Genomic DNA, 15,483 nt, shown 5'->3' on the forward strand with positions numbered 1-15,483 from the left:
CTTTCGCGCATTGAAAGTGAGCGAGTTTCGCTTTTCGCCCGTATTCTTTACCGTATTATTTTTCGGTATTCTTTCGCGCATTGAAAGTGAGCGAGTTTCGCTTTTCGCCCGTATTCTTTACCGTATTATTTTTCGGTACTCTTGCTTTTGGCCCGTATTCTTTACCGTATTATTTTTCGGTATTCTTTCGCGCATTGAAAGTGAGCGAGTTTCGCTTTTCGCCCGTATTCTTTACCGTATTATTTTTCGGTATTCTTTCGCGCATTGAAAGTGAGCGAGTTTCGCTTTTCGCCCGTATTCTTTACCGTATTATTTTTCGGTACTCTTGCTTTTGGCCCGTATTCTTTACCGTATTATTTTTCGGTATTCTTTCGCGCATTGAAAGTGAGCGAGTTTCGCTTTTCGCCCGTATTCTTTACCGTATTATTTTTCGGTATTCTTTCGCGCATTGAAAGTGAGCGAGTTTCGCTTTTCGCCCGTATTCTTTACCGTATTATTTTTCGGTGTCTTGCTTTTGGCCCGTATTCTTTACCGTATTATTTTTCGGTATTCTTTCGCGCATTGAAAGTGAGCGAGTTTCGCTTTTCGCCCGTATTCTTTACCGTATTATTTTTCGGTACTCTTGCTTTTGGCCCGTATTCTTTACCGTATTATTTTTCGGTATTCTTTCGCGCATTGAAAGTGAGCGAGTTTCGCTTTTCGCCCGTATTCTTTACCGTATTATTTTTCGGTATTCTTTCGCGCATTGAAAGTGAGCGAGTTTCGCTTTTCGCCCGTATTCTTTACCGTATTATTTTTCGGTGTCTTGCTTTTGGCCCGTATTCTTTACCGTATTATTTTTCGGTATTCTTTCGCGCATTGAAAGTGAGCGAGTTTCGCTTTTCGCCCGTATTCTTTACCGTATTATTTTTCGGTACTCTTGCTTTTGGCCCGTATTCTTTACCGTATTATTTTTCGGTATTCTTTCGCGCATTGAAAGTTAGCGAGTTTCGCTTTTCGCCCGTATTCTTTACCGTATTATTTTTCGGTATTCTTTCGCGCATTGAAAGTGAGCGAGTTTCGCTTTTCGCCCTTATTCTTTACCGTATTATTTTTCGGTATTCTTTCGCGCATTGAAAGTGAGCGAGTTTCGCTTTTCGCCCGTATTCTTTACCGTATTATTTTTCGGTATTCTTTCGCGCATTGAAAGTGAGCGAGTTTCGCTTTTCGCCCGTATTCTTTACCGTATTATTTTTCGGTACTCTTGCTTTTGGCCCGTATTCTTTACCGTATTATTTTTCGGTATTCTTTCGCGCATTGAAAGTTAGCGAGTTTCTCTTTTCGCCCGTATTCTTTACCGTATTATTTTTCGGTATTCTTTCGCGCATTGAAAGTGAGCGAGTTTCGCTTTTCGCCCTTATTCTTTACCGTATTATTTTTCGGTATTCTTTCGCGCATTGAAAGTGAGCGAGTTTCGCTTTTCGCCCGTATTCTTTACCGTATTATTTTTCGGTATTCTTTCGCGCATTGAAAGTGAGCGAGTTTTGCTTTTCGCCCGTATTCTTTCGCGCATTGAAAGTGAGCGAGTTTTGCTTTTCGCCCGTATTCTTTCGCGCATTGAAAGTGAGCGAGTTTCGCTTTTCGCCCGTATTCTTTACCGTATTATTTTTCGGTATTCTTTCGCGCATTGAAAGTGAGCGAGTTTCGCTTTTCGCCCGTATTCTTTACCGTATTATTTTTCGGTATTCTTTCGCGCATTGAAAGTGAGCGAGTTTCGCTTTTCGCCCGTATTCTTTACCGTATTATTTTTCGGTATTCTTTCGCGCATTGAAAGTGAGCGAGTTTTGCTTTTCGCCCGTATTCTTTCGCGCATTGAAAGTGAGCGAGTTTTGCTTTTCGCCCGTATTCTTTCGCGCATTGAAAGTGAGCGAGTTTCGCTTTTCGCCCGTATTCTTTACCGTATTATTTTTCGGTATTCTTTCGCGCATTGAAAGTGAGCGAGTTTCGCTTTTCGCCCGTATTCTTTACCGTATTATTTTTCGGTATTCTTTCGCGCATTGAAAGTGAGCGAGTTTTGCTTTTCGCCCGTATTCTTTCGCGCATTGAAAGTGAGCGAGTTTTGCTTTTCGCCCGTATTCTTTCGCGCATTGAAAGTGAGCGAGTTTCGCTTTTCGCCCGTATTCTTTACCGTATTATTTTTCGGTATTCTTTCGCGCATTGAAAGTGAGCGAGTTTCGCTTTTCGCCCGTATTCTTTACCGTATTATTTTTCGGTATTCTTTCGCGCATTGAAAGTGAGCGAGTTTTGCTTTTCGCCCGTATTCTTTCGCGCATTGAAAGTGAGCGAGTTTTGCTTTTCGCCCGTATTCTTTCGCGCATTGAAAGTGAGCGAGTTTCGCTTTTCGCCCGTATTCTTTACCGTATTATTTTTCGGTATTCTTTCGCGCATTGAAAGTGAGCGAGTTTCGCTTTTCGCCCGTATTCTTTACCGTATTATTTTTCGGTATTCTTTCGCGCATTGAAAGTGAGCGAGTTTCGCTTTTCGCCCGTATTCTTTACCGTATTATTTTTCGGTACTCTTGCTTTTGGCCCGTATTCTTTACCGTATTATTTTTCGGTATTCTTTCGCGCATTGAAAGTGAGCGAGTTTCGCTTTTCGCCCGTATTCTTTCGCGCATTGAAAGTGAGCGAGTTTTGCTTTTCGCCCGTATTCTTTCGCGCATTGAAAGTGAGCGAGTTTCGTTTTTCGCCCGTATTCTTTACCGTATTATTTTTTGGTATTCTTTCGCGCATTGAAAGTGAGCGAGTTTCGCTTTTCGCCCGTATTCTTTACCGTATTATTTTTCGGTATTCATTCGCGCATTGAAAGTGAGCGAGTTTCGCTTTTCGCCCGTATTCTTTACCGTATTATTTTTCGGTATTCTTTCGCGCATTGAAAGTGAGCGAGTTTCGCTTTTCGCCCGTATTCTTTACCGTATTATTTTTCGGTACTCTTGCTTTTGGCCCGTATTCTTTACCGTATTATTTTTCGGTATTCTTTCGCGCATTGAAAGTGAGCGAGTTTTGCTTTTCGCCCGTATTCTTTCGCGCATTGAAAGTGAGCGAGTTTCGCTTTTCGCCCGTATTCTTTACCGTATTATTTTTCGGTATTCTTTCGCGCATTGAAAGTGAGCGAGTTTCGCTTTTCGCCCGTATTCTTTACCGTATTATTTTTCGGTATTCTTTCGCGCATTGAAAGTGAGCGAGTTTCGCTTTTCGCCCGTATTCTTTACCGTATTATTTTTCGGTATTCTTTCGCGCATTGAAAGTGAGCGAGTTTTGCTTTTCGCCCGTATTCTTTCGCGCATTGAAAGTGAGCGAGTTTTGCTTTTCGCCCGTATTCTTTACCGTATTATTTTTCGGTATTCTTTCGCGCATTGAAAGTGAGCGAGTTTCGCTTTTCGCCCGTATTCTTTACCGTATTATTTTTCGGTACTCTTGCTTTTGGCCCGTATTCTTTACCGTATTATTTTTCGGTACTCTTGCTTTTGGCCCGTATTCTTTACCGTATTATTTTTCGGTATTCTTTCGCGCATTGAAAGTGAGCGAGTTTCGCTTTTCGCCCGTATTCTTTACCGTATTATTTTTCGGTATTCTTTCGCGCATTGAAAGTGAGCGAGTTTCGCTTTTCGCCCGTATTCTTTACCGTATTATTTTTCGGTACTCTTGCTTTTGGCCCGTATTCTTTACCGTATTATTTTTCGGTATTCTTTCGCGCATTGAAAGTTAGCGAGTTTCGCTTTTCGCCCGTATTCTTTACCGTATTATTTTTCGGTATTCTTTCGCGCATTGAAAGTGAGCGAGTTTCGCTTTTCGCCCTTATTCTTTACCGTATTATTTTTCGGTATTCTTTCGCGCATTGAAAGTGAGCGAGTTTCGCTTTTCGCCCGTATTCTTTACCGTATTATTTTTCGGTATTCTTTCGCGCATTGAAAGTGAGCGAGTTTTGCTTTTCGCCCGTATTCTTTCGCGCATTGAAAGTGAGCGAGTTTTGCTTTTCGCCCGTATTCTTTCGCGCATTGAAAGTGAGCGAGTTTCGCTTTTCGCCCGTATTCTTTACCGTATTATTTTTCGGTATTCTTTCGCGCATTGAAAGTGAGCGAGTTTCGCTTTTCGCCCGTATTCTTTACCGTATTATTTTTCGGTATTCTTTCGCGCATTGAAAGTGAGCGAGTTTCGCTTTTCGCCCGTATTCTTTACCGTATTATTTTTCGGTATTCTTTCGCGCATTGAAAGTGAGCGAGTTTTGCTTTTCGCCCGTATTCTTTCGCGCATTGAAAGTGAGCGAGTTTTGCTTTTCGCCCGTATTCTTTACCGTATTATTTTTCGGTATTCTTTCGCGCATTGAAAGTGAGCGAGTTTCGCTTTTCGCCCGTATTCTTTACCGTATTATTTTTCGGTACTCTTGCTTTTGGCCCGTATTCTTTACCGTATTATTTTTCGGTATTCTTTCGCGCATTGAAAGTTAGCGAGTTTCGCTTTTCGCCCGTATTCTTTACCGTATTATTTTTCGGTATTCTTTCGCGCATTGAAAGTGAGCGAGTTTCGCTTTTCGCCCTTATTCTTTACCGTATTATTTTTCGGTATTCTTTCGCGCATTGAAAGTGAGCGAGTTTCGCTTTTCGCCCGTATTCTTTACCGTATTATTTTTCGGTATTCTTTCGCGCATTGAAAGTGAGCGAGTTTTGCTTTTCGCCCGTATTCTTTCGCGCATTGAAAGTGAGCGAGTTTTGCTTTTCGCCCGTATTCTTTCGCGCATTGAAAGTGAGCGAGTTTCGCTTTTCGCCCGTATTCTTTACCGTATTATTTTTCGGTATTCTTTCGCGCATTGAAAGTGAGCGAGTTTCGCTTTTCGCCCGTATTCTTTACCGTATTATTTTTCGGTATTCTTTCGCGCATTGAAAGTGAGCGAGTTTCGCTTTTCGCCCGTATTCTTTACCGTATTATTTTTCGGTACTCTTGCTTGTGGCCCGTATTCTTTACCGTATTATTTTTCGGTATTCTTTCGCGCATTGAAAGTGAGCGAGTTTCGCTTTTCGCCCGTATTCTTTACCGTATTATTTTTCGGTATTCTTTCGCGCATTGAAAGTGAGCGAGTTTCGCTTTTCGCCCGTATTCTTTACCGTATTATTTTTCGGTACTCTTGCTTGTGGCCCGTATTCTTTACCGTATTATTTTTCGGTATTCTTTCGCGCATTGAAAGTGAGCGAGTTTCGCTTTTCGCCCGTATTCTTTACCGTATTATTTTTCGGTATTCTTTCGCGCATTGAAAGTTAGCGAGTTTCGCTTTTCGCCCGTATTCTTTACCGTATTATTTTTCGGTACTCTTGCTTGTGGCCCGTATTCTTTACCGTATTATTTTTCGGTATTCTTTCGCGCATTGAAAGTGAGCGAGTTTCGCTTTTCGCCCGTATTCTTTACCGTATTATTTTTCGGTATTCTTTCGCGCATTGAAAGTGAGCGAGTTTCGCTTTTCGCCCGTATTCTTTACCGTATTATTTTTCGGTACTCTTGCTTGTGGCCCGTATTCTTTACCGTATTATTTTTCGGTATTCTTTCGCGCATTGAAAGTGAGCGAGTTTCGCTTTTCGCCCGTATTCTTTACCGTATTATTTTTCGGTATTCTTTCGCGCATTGAAAGTTAGCGAGTTTCGCTTTTCGCCCGTATTCTTTACCGTATTATTTTTCGGTACTCTTGCTTGTGGCCCGTATTCTTTACCGTATTATTTTTCGGTATTCTTTCGCGCATTGAAAGTGAGCGAGTTTCGCTTTTCGCCCGTATTCTTTACCGTATTATTTTTCGGTGTCTTGCTTTTGGCCCGTATTCTTTACCGTATTATTTTTCGGTATTCTTTCGCGCATTGAAAGTGAGCGAGTTTCGCTTTTCGCCCGTATTCTTTACCGTATTATTTTTCGGTACTCTTGCTTTTGGCCCGTATTCTTTACCGTATTATTTTTCGGTATTCTTTCGCGCATTGAAAGGGAGCGAGTTTCGCTTTTCGCCCGTATTCTTTACCGTATTATTTTTCGGTATTCTTTCGCGCATTGAAAGTGAGCGAGTTTTGCTTTTCGCCCGTATTCTTTCGCGCATTGAAAGTGAGCGAGTTTTGCTTTTCGCCCGTATTCTTTCGCGCATTGAAAGTGAGCGAGTTTCGCTTTTCGCCCGTATTCTTTACCGTATTATTTTTCGGTATTCTTTCGCGCATTGAAAGTGAGCGAGTTTCGCTTTTCGCCCGTATTCTTTACCGTATTATTTTTCGGTATTCTTTCGCGCATTGAAAGTGAGCGAGTTTTGCTTTTCGCCCGTATTCTTTCGCGCATTGAAAGTGAGCGAGTTTTGCTTTTCGCCCGTATTCTTTCGCGCATTGAAAGTGAGCGAGTTACGCTTTTCGCCCGTATTCTTTACCGTATTATTTTTCGGTATTCTTTCGCGCATTGAAAGTGAGCGAGTTTCGCTTTTCGCCCGTATTCTTTACCGTATTATTTTTCGGTATTCTTTCGCGCATTGAAAGTGAGCGAGTTTCGCTTTTCGCCCGTATTCTTTACCGTATTATTTTTCGGTACTCTTGCTTTTGGCCCGTATTCTTTACCGTATTATTTTTCGGTATTCTTTCGCGCATTGAAAGTGAGCGAGTTTCGCTTTTCGCCCGTATTCTTTACCGTATTATTTTTCGGTATTCTTTCGCGCATTGAAAGTGAGCGAGTTTCGCTTTTCGCCCGTATTCTTTACCGTATTATTTTTCGGTATTCTTTCGCGCATTGAAAGTGAGCGAGTTTTGCTTTTCGCCCGTATTCTTTCGCGCATTGAAAGTGAGCGAGTTTTGCTTTTCGCCCGTATTCTTTCGCGCATTGAAAGTGAGCGAGTTTCGCTTTTCGCCCGTATTCTTTACCGTATTATTTTTCGGTATTCTTTCGCGCATTGAAAGTGAGCGAGTTTCGCTTTTCGCCCGTATTCTTTACCGTATTATTTTTCGGTATTCTTTCGCGCATTGAAAGTGAGCGAGTTTCGCTTTTCGCCCGTATTCTTTACCGTATTATTTTTCGGTACTCTTGCTTTTGGCCCGTATTCTTTACCGTATTATTTTTCGGTATTCTTTCGCGCATTGAAAGTGAGCGAGTTTCGCTTTTCGCCCGTATTCTTTCGCGCATTGAAAGTGAGCGAGTTTTGCTTTTCGCCCGTATTCTTTCGCGCATTGAAAGTGAGCGAGTTTCGTTTTTCGCCCGTATTCTTTACCGTATTATTTTTTGGTATTCTTTCGCGCATTGAAAGTGAGCGAGTTTCGCTTTTCGCCCGTATTCTTTACCGTATTATTTTTCGGTATTCATTCGCGCATTGAAAGTGAGCGAGTTTCGCTTTTCGCCCGTATTCTTTACCGTATTATTTTTCGGTATTCTTTCGCGCATTGAAAGTGAGCGAGTTTCGCTTTTCGCCCGTATTCTTTACCGTATTATTTTTCGGTACTCTTGCTTTTGGCCCGTATTCTTTACCGTATTATTTTTCGGTATTCTTTCGCGCATTGAAAGTGAGCGAGTTTCGCTTTTCACCCGTATTCTTTACCATATTATTTTTCGGTATTCTTTCGCGCATTGAAAGTGAGCGAGTTTCGCTTTTCACCCGTATTCTTTACCATATTATTTTTCGGTATTCTTTCGCGCATTGAAAGTGAGCGAGTTTCGCTTTTCGCCCGTATTCTTTACCGTATTATTTTTCGGTATTCTTTCGCGCATTGAAAGTGAGCGAGTTTCGCTTTTCGCCCGTATTCTTTACCGTATTATTTTTCGGTATTCTTTCGCGCATTGAAAGTGAGCGAGTTTTGCTTTTCGCCCGTATTCTTTCGCGCATTGAAAGTGAGCGAGTTTTGCTTTTCGCCCGTATTCTTTACCGTATTATTTTTCGGTACTCTTGCTTTTGGCCCGTATTCTTTACCGTATTATTTTTCGGTATTCTTTCGCGCATTGAAAGTGAGCGAGTTTCGCTTTTCGCCCGTATTCTTTCGCGCATTGAAAGTGAGCGAGTTTTGCTTTTCGCCCGTATTCTTTCGCGCATTGAAAGTGAGCGAGTTTCGCTTTTCGCCCGTATTCTTTACCGTATTATTTTTCGGTACTCTTGCTTTTGGCCCGTATTCTTTATCGTATTATTTTTCGGTATTCTTTCGCGCATTGAAAGTGAGCGAGTTTCGCTTTTCGCCCGTATTCTTTACCGTATTATTTTTCGGTATTCTTTCGCGCATTGAAAGTGAGCGAGTTTCGCTTTTCGCCCGTATTCTTTACCGTATTATTTTTCGGTACTCTTGCTTTTGGCCCGTATTCTTTACCGTATTATTTTTCGGTATTCTTTCGCGCATTGAAAGTGAGCGAGTTTCGCTTTTCACCCGTATTCTTTACCATATTATTTTTCGGTATTCTTTCGCGCATTGAAAGTGAGCGAGTTTCGCTTTTCATCCGTATTCTTTACCATATTATTTTTCGGTATTCTTTCGCGCATTGAAAGTGAGCGAGTTTCGCTTTTCGCCCGTATTCTTTACCGTATTATTTTTCGGTATTCTTTCGCGCATTGAAAGTGAGCGAGTTTCGCTTTTCGCCCGTATTCTTTACCGTATTATTTTTCGGTATTCTTTCGCGCATTGAAAGTGAGCGAGTTTTGCTTTTCGCCCGTATTCTTTCGCGCATTGAAAGTGAGCGAGTTTTGCTTTTCGCCCGTATTCTTTCGCGCATTGAAAGTGAGCGAGTTTCGCTTTTCGCCCGTATTCTTTACCGTATTATTTTTCGGTATTCTTTCGCGCATTGAAAGTGAGCGAGTTTCGCTTTTCGCCCGTATTCTTTACCGTATTATTTTTCGGTATTCTTTCGCGCATTGAAAGTGAGCGAGTTTCGCTTTTCGCCCGTATTCTTTACCGTATTATTTTTCGGTACTCTTGCTTTTGGCCCGTATTCTTTACCGTATTATTTTTCGGTATTCTTTCGCGCATTGAAAGTGAGCGAGTTTTGCTTTTCGCCCGTATTCTTTCGCGCATTGAAAGTGAGCGAGTTTTGCTTTTCGCCCGTATTCTTTCGCGCATTGAAAGTGAGCGAGTTTCGCTTTTCGCCCGTATTCTTTACCGTATTATTTTTCGGTATTCTTTCGCGCATTGAAAGTGAGCGAGTTTCGCTTTTCGCCCGTATTCTTTACCGTATTATTTTTCGGTATTCTTTCGCGCATTGAAAGTGAGCGAGTTTTGCTTTTCGCCCGTATTCTTTCGCGCATTGAAAGTGAGCGAGTTTTGCTTTTCGCCCGTATTCTTTCGCGCATTGAAAGTGAGCGAGTTTCGCTTTTCGCCCGTATTCTTTACCGTATTATTTTTCGGTATTCTTTCGCGCATTGAAAGTGAGCGAGTTTCGCTTTTCGCCCGTATTCTTTACCGTATTATTTTTCGGTATTCTTTCGCGCATTGAAAGTGAGCGAGTTTCGCTTTTCGCCCGTATTCTTTACCGTATTATTTTTCGGTACTCTTGCTTTTGGCCCGTATTCTTTACCGTATTATTTTTCGGTATTCTTTCGCGCATTGAAAGTGAGCGAGTTTCGCTTTTCGCCCGTATTCTTTCGCGCATTGAAAGTGAGCGAGTTTTGCTTTTCGCCCGTATTCTTTCGCGCATTGAAAGTGAGCGAGTTTCGCTTTTCGCCCGTATTCTTTACCGTATTATTTTTCGGTATTCTTTCGCGCATTGAAAGTGAGCGAGTTTCGCTTTTCGCCCGTATTCTTTACCGTATTATTTTTCGGTATTCTTTCGCGCATTGAAATTGAGCGAGTTAAGCTTTTCGCCCGTATTCTTTACCGTATTATTTTTCGGTATTCTTTCGCGCATTGAAAGTGAGCGAGTTTCGCTTTTCGCCCGTATTCTTTACCGTATTATTTTTCGGTATTCTTTCGCGCATTGAAAGTGAGCGAGTTTCGCTTTTCGCCCGTATTCTTTACCGTATTATTTTTCGGTATTCTTTCGCGCATTGAAAGTGAGCGAGTTTTGCTTTTCGCCCGTATTCTTTCGCGCATTGAAAGTGAGCGAGTTTTGCTTTTCGCCCGTATTCTTTCGCGCATTGAAAGTGAGCGAGTTTCGCTTTTCGCCCGTATTCTTTACCGTATTATTTTTCGGTATTCTTTCGCGCATTGAAAGTGAGCGAGTTTCGCTTTTCGCCCGTATTCTTTACCGTATTATTTTTCGGTATTCTTTCGCGCATTGAAAGTGAGCGAGTTTCGCTTTTCGCCCGTATTCTTTACCGTATTATTTTTCGGTACTCTTGCTTTTGGCCCGTATTCTTTACCGTATTATTTTTCGGTATTCTTTCGCGCATTGAAAGTGAGCGAGTTTCGCTTTTCGCCCGTATTCTTTACCGTATTATTTTTCGGTATTCTTTCGCGCATTGAAAGTGAGCGAGTTTTGCTTTTCGCCCGTATTCTTTCGCGCATTGAAAGTGAGCGAGTTTTGCTTTTCGCCCGTATTCTTTCGCGCATTGAAAGTGAGCGAGTTTCGCTTTTCGCCCGTATTCTTTACCGTATTATTTTTCGGTATTCTTTCGCGCATTGAAAGTGAGCGAGTTTCGCTTTTCGCCCGTATTCTTTACCGTATTATTTTTCGGTATTCTTTCGCGCATTGAAAGTGAGCGAGTTTCGCTTTTCGCCCGTATTCTTTACCGTATTATTTTTCGGTACTCTTGCTTTTGGCCCGTATTCTTTACCGTATTATTTTTCGGTATTCTTTCGCGCATTGAAAGTGAGCGAGTTTTGCTTTTCGCCCGTATTCTTTCGCGCATTGAAAGTGAGCGAGTTTTGCTTTTCGCCCGTATTCTTTCGCGCATTGAAAGTGAGCGAGTTTCGCTTTTCGCCCGTATTCTTTACCGTATTATTTTTCGGTATTCTTTCGCGCATTGAAAGTGAGCGAGTTTCGCTTTTCGCCCGTATTCTTTACCGTATTATTTTTCGGTATTCTTTCGCGCATTGAAAGTGAGCGAGTTTCGCTTTTCGCCCGTATTCTTTACCGTATTATTTTTCGGTATTCTTTCGCGCATTGAAAGTGAGCGAGTTTTGCTTTTCGCCCGTATTCTTTCGCGCATTGAAAGTGAGCGAGTTTTGCTTTTCGCCCGTATTCTTTCGCGCATTGAAAGTGAGCGAGTTTCGCTTTTCGCCCGTATTCTTTACCGTATTATTTTTCGGTATTCTTTCGCGCATTGAAAGTGAGCGAGTTTCGCTTTTCGCCCGTATTCTTTACCGTATTATTTTTCGGTATTCTTTCGCGCATTGAAAGTGAGCGAGTTTCGCTTTTCGCCCGTATTCTTTACCGTATTATTTTTCGGTACTCTTGCTTTTGGCCCGTATTCTTTACCGTATTATTTTTCGGTATTCTTTCGCGCATTGAAAGTGAGCGAGTTTCGCTTTTCGCCCGTATTCTTTACCGTATTATTTTTCGGTATTCTTTCGCGCATTGAAAGTGAGCGAGTTTCGCTTTTCGCCCGTATTCTTTACCGTATTATTTTTCGGTATTCTTTCGCGCATTGAAAGTGAGCGAGTTTCGCTTTTCGCCCGTATTCTTTACCGTATTATTTTTCGGTATTCTTTCGCGCATTGAAAGTGAGCGAGTTTCGCTTTTCACCCGTATTCTTTACCATATTATTTTTCGGTATTCTTTCGCGCATTGAAAGTGAGCGAGTTTCGCTTTTCACCCGTATTCTTTACCATATTATTTTTCGGTATTCTTTCGCGCATTGAAAGTGAGCGAGTTTCGCTTTTCACCCGTATTCTTTACCATATTATTTTTCGGTATTCTTTCGCGCATTGAAAGTGAGCGAGTTTTGCTTTTCGCCCGTATTCTTTACTGTATTATTTTTCGGTATTCTTTCGCGCATTGAAAGTTAGCGAGTTTTGCTTTTCACCCGTATTCTTTACCGTATTATTTTTCGGTACTCTTGCTTTTGGCCCGTATTCTTTACCGTATTATTTTTTGGTATTCTTTCGCGCATTGAAAGTTAGCGAGTTTTGCTTTTCGCCCGTATTCTTTTTCTATTTTTTCCACTATTAATAAAGAGTGGACTTATTATAAATTATAAAAAAGATTGGACTAATAATTCACGATTATCGTAGCGCCCAAGTCTTTGTCGAGAATGCCGGCTCCGGGTTTTGAGACGTCCTAGTTTTAATTGTAGTTATCCGAGTTTAGTGTATATTGTTTATTTTATTTCCCCCCGCTGATCCTATTGAGAACCTTAAGAGAAACTTATAATTAACCAATTAGTCAAGAGTGTTTTAATTTTTTGTCTCTAATGTGCATGTTATCCCCCGCTTAAAAGTAAAAATAATAAATAGTAATAGTGATGGCCTAACTATCCTACTAATCTAAAGAACCATAATATCTGTTTTCCCCCCAAATTTTATTACCTTGTGTTGTGTTTATCTATAAGTGTTAAATAAAGATTTTGTGATTGACTAAAGACAAAGGGTTTCCATTCTGAATTCGAATCTCCCCCTCTCTTTCTATTTTTTTTCTTTTCCCTGTATGTAACCCCCTCTCTCAGATTTAATTCACTCCACGAAAGGTCACGACTCACATTTTGTCGCCATCTCCCCCCCCGCCTTGGTGAATTAATATCTTTGAGCAAGGGTTAGGAATATTTCCGTCCATCAATTGTATGACGATTCCTTAAAAACCTTACACATATTATTAAATAATAAATGCTCTGTTATAATTTTATTCTAATAAAAACTATTCGAATAATAAAAAGGAAACATAACCACAGCGCGTCCTTTTAGGAACTAACGCTTCGACTGCTTATAAATAACAGCTGACTCAGCCGAGTTCTACTTCAACTACGTCACTATAAATTGGCTCCGCCCCACGCGTCGCCAGAGGTGACCTAGGGTATTCCAGTTGAATATTCATGGGTTAAATAGATTCATGGTCACATTTAATAAGGGCTTTTATACCTTTCAGGCGCCCTTTTCATAAGGCCGGGTCTTTATTGAATACTTAACAATTAAATTAAAAATATATAAAGGGTATATATATATATATATATATATATATATATATATATATATATATATATATATATATATATATATATACAGGGTGTTTCAAAAAGTAATGCAAAATTTTTAACGAGTTGTAGTGGGTGAGTTGAGAAGTGTGCCTGTTTGTTTTTCCCCCATTTTCCTACGATGAGTTAAAAGAGCGCCACTGCGCCAGAGAGATTCAAAGTGTGGCCTACTAGCCCCTGGAAGTAGGCTGCAACAAGCGCAAAACCAAGCAGCAGGGACTTTAAATACTGTTTAAATTTACTTTTTTACGCTGGTTACCTCGATTGGTTTACAAAGTCCTTCTTTACCTATCACACGAACCCAAAACTTAAAGTTCGCATTTAATACTTCTCAACTCACCCCCTACAACTCCTTAAAATCTTTGCATAACGTGTTGAAATACCCTGTATATACGGTTTAGCCCTACCTAGATAAATGGTAGAGATAGGCCTGAATTTACTGCCATACAGTTGACCTCGCCCATTTAGTTTCGCCTTTGCACTAGAGGTAGCGCCATATTAAAGTAATGATTTTTGATAATTTGCGACGCTAGCGGCAGTTCAATACTCCAGGCTGTATGAACTCTTTAAGAAAGTTTTTGTTTTTAGGATAGCGAAACTTACCAGAGACTACAGTGCCTGTTAGGCAGTAGATTAGAAGAAACGCAAGAGCAACGAAGTATTCATAGTTCTGGAGTAACCAGTCGCTTATATAAGTCATCATTATTCCAAGCCCCTAGAGAATGAATTAGCAGTGAGTATCTCCGTATCCAAGGTTATTATAGTCCGCACCCGTGATTGTAACGTGTGGTACAAATTCAGTCCGCTCGTGACGGGCAAAAGATGCGATTGCTTAGATGTAAATATAATCACGTTCAAAAAGTAAGCCAAAAAAAGTTCGTGTCCGTTTGCTTAATAAAAAAGCAAGCTAATAAACAATATTTTCGTTGTTTGTTTGCTGAGCGTATTACACATCGATTTCTTAAAATATCACAAAATCAACTAAAGAGGATTTATCAGCGAGCGAGCTAAATCTATGCTACACAAATCCCGCTCTCTCCTCGTTCGCTCTCTCTTAAGCGAGCGAGCTTTCTCTAAACGTGGAGATGCCGCGATCACCGGTAGCCGGCGCGACGAACGAGTCTATCGCGAACGAAGAGGATTTTCGCTCGCTTTAATCATGGGCTGTAAATTTTAGAGGACGAGTAAAGCGTAGCCTTCTCCTGTAGAATTTTGGTTTCCCCGAGCATCAATCACTTCGAACTAGAGAGAGAGAGTCCGTCAAGGTCATTTGTACCACGCATAGAGATAGACCCCCCCCTCCCGCATGTTATCTGGAAATCTGGCCGACCGAAAGACACGCGCTTTAGTTTTTTTTATGACCTTGAGCGACTCCCGTCAGCCTGATCGGTGAACGGGGCGTAAAATACCTCGGGAATACCGGTCCTCTAAAATTTACAGTCCGTGCTTTAATCGCTCTCGCAGACGTGGGCAAAATTGTGAGTACTAAATAAACAGTGAGAATTCATATGTTGAAACTTTGCTTCTTTTAAATAGAGGTATTAAAGACGGTGAGTTGAACCGACGGATCTCTATTTGAGCAATCTCAATCTAAGCTAAACGAATCCCGCTCTCTCCTTGTTCACTCTCTCTTCAGTGAGCGAGCTTTCTCTAAACGTGGAGATGCCGCGATCACTGGTAACCGCTTACGGCGCGACGAACGAGTCTGTCGCGAACGAAGAGAGCTTCGCTCCCTTTGATCGCTCTCGGCGCAGAGAGATAACTTGCCCGAAATCCTCACCGTCGCGTTCGCATGCAGCTGATTTTTTTATTGAACGATGTGGCCATTCACTTTCGCTTCTATCTTTCCAATGAAATTCAGATTTTAAAACAAAGCGTTTGTTTAATCAAATTAACCATACTCAAAATATTTTTATCACCATATTATATTATTTTAACTCCATTCATATAATATTGTTAAAATAGTGCAGTATAATCACACTATGTTTCTTACTTAATGATCTGTATTTTTTATTGAACGATGTGGCCTTCTCTTTCGCTTCCATCTTTCCAATGAAATTCAGTTTTCAAAATAAAGCGTTTTATTTGATCTCGGCCTTGACACGGTGAACGAAAACCATTTCGAGGTTTGACGGTTAATGGGCCATCTACTTGGGGTTTTCGGAATTAAATTTTTATTCTTTTTAATAATCAGCTAGGCTAAACCCAAGGCACCACCCTAGGCCTAAGTCATCGAGCGACTTTTAAAGCCTTTTAATTCAGGTGGCCGGGTTACAATGCGTAGGAGGGTGGTGGCAAGCCCTGCAAGACACGCGAGCCAACAGCTCCCTACACTAACTATTACCGTTAACCTCAACAAGTTTTTATGGAAGGGAAAACCGAAGATCTCGGGGGAAAACCCCT

The 15,483-nt window shown here is 41.2% G+C and overlaps 1 protein-coding gene across 3 annotated transcripts in view; it reads right to left on the bottom strand.

The window, feature by feature from the left end:
• Positions 1–15,483, bottom strand: part of LOC149943254 (choline/ethanolamine transporter flvcr2a-like) — a 103,600-nt gene that overhangs the window by 55,860 nt on the left and 32,257 nt on the right. For all 3 annotated transcript variants that reach the window (XM_090178822.1, XM_090178823.1, XM_090178824.1), the window contains one exon: positions 13,684–13,795. In XM_090178822.1, the coding sequence (XP_090034948.1) occupies positions 13,684–13,795 (112 nt within the window). The remainder of the gene's footprint in view (positions 1–13,683; positions 13,796–15,483) is intronic.

The sequence above is a fragment of the Leiobunum rupestre genome, chromosome 6, assembly GCF_980474605.1.
Source record: "Leiobunum rupestre chromosome 6, qqLeiRupe1.1.hap1, whole genome shotgun sequence".
Lineage (NCBI taxonomy): Eukaryota > Metazoa > Arthropoda > Arachnida > Opiliones > Sclerosomatidae > Leiobunum > Leiobunum rupestre.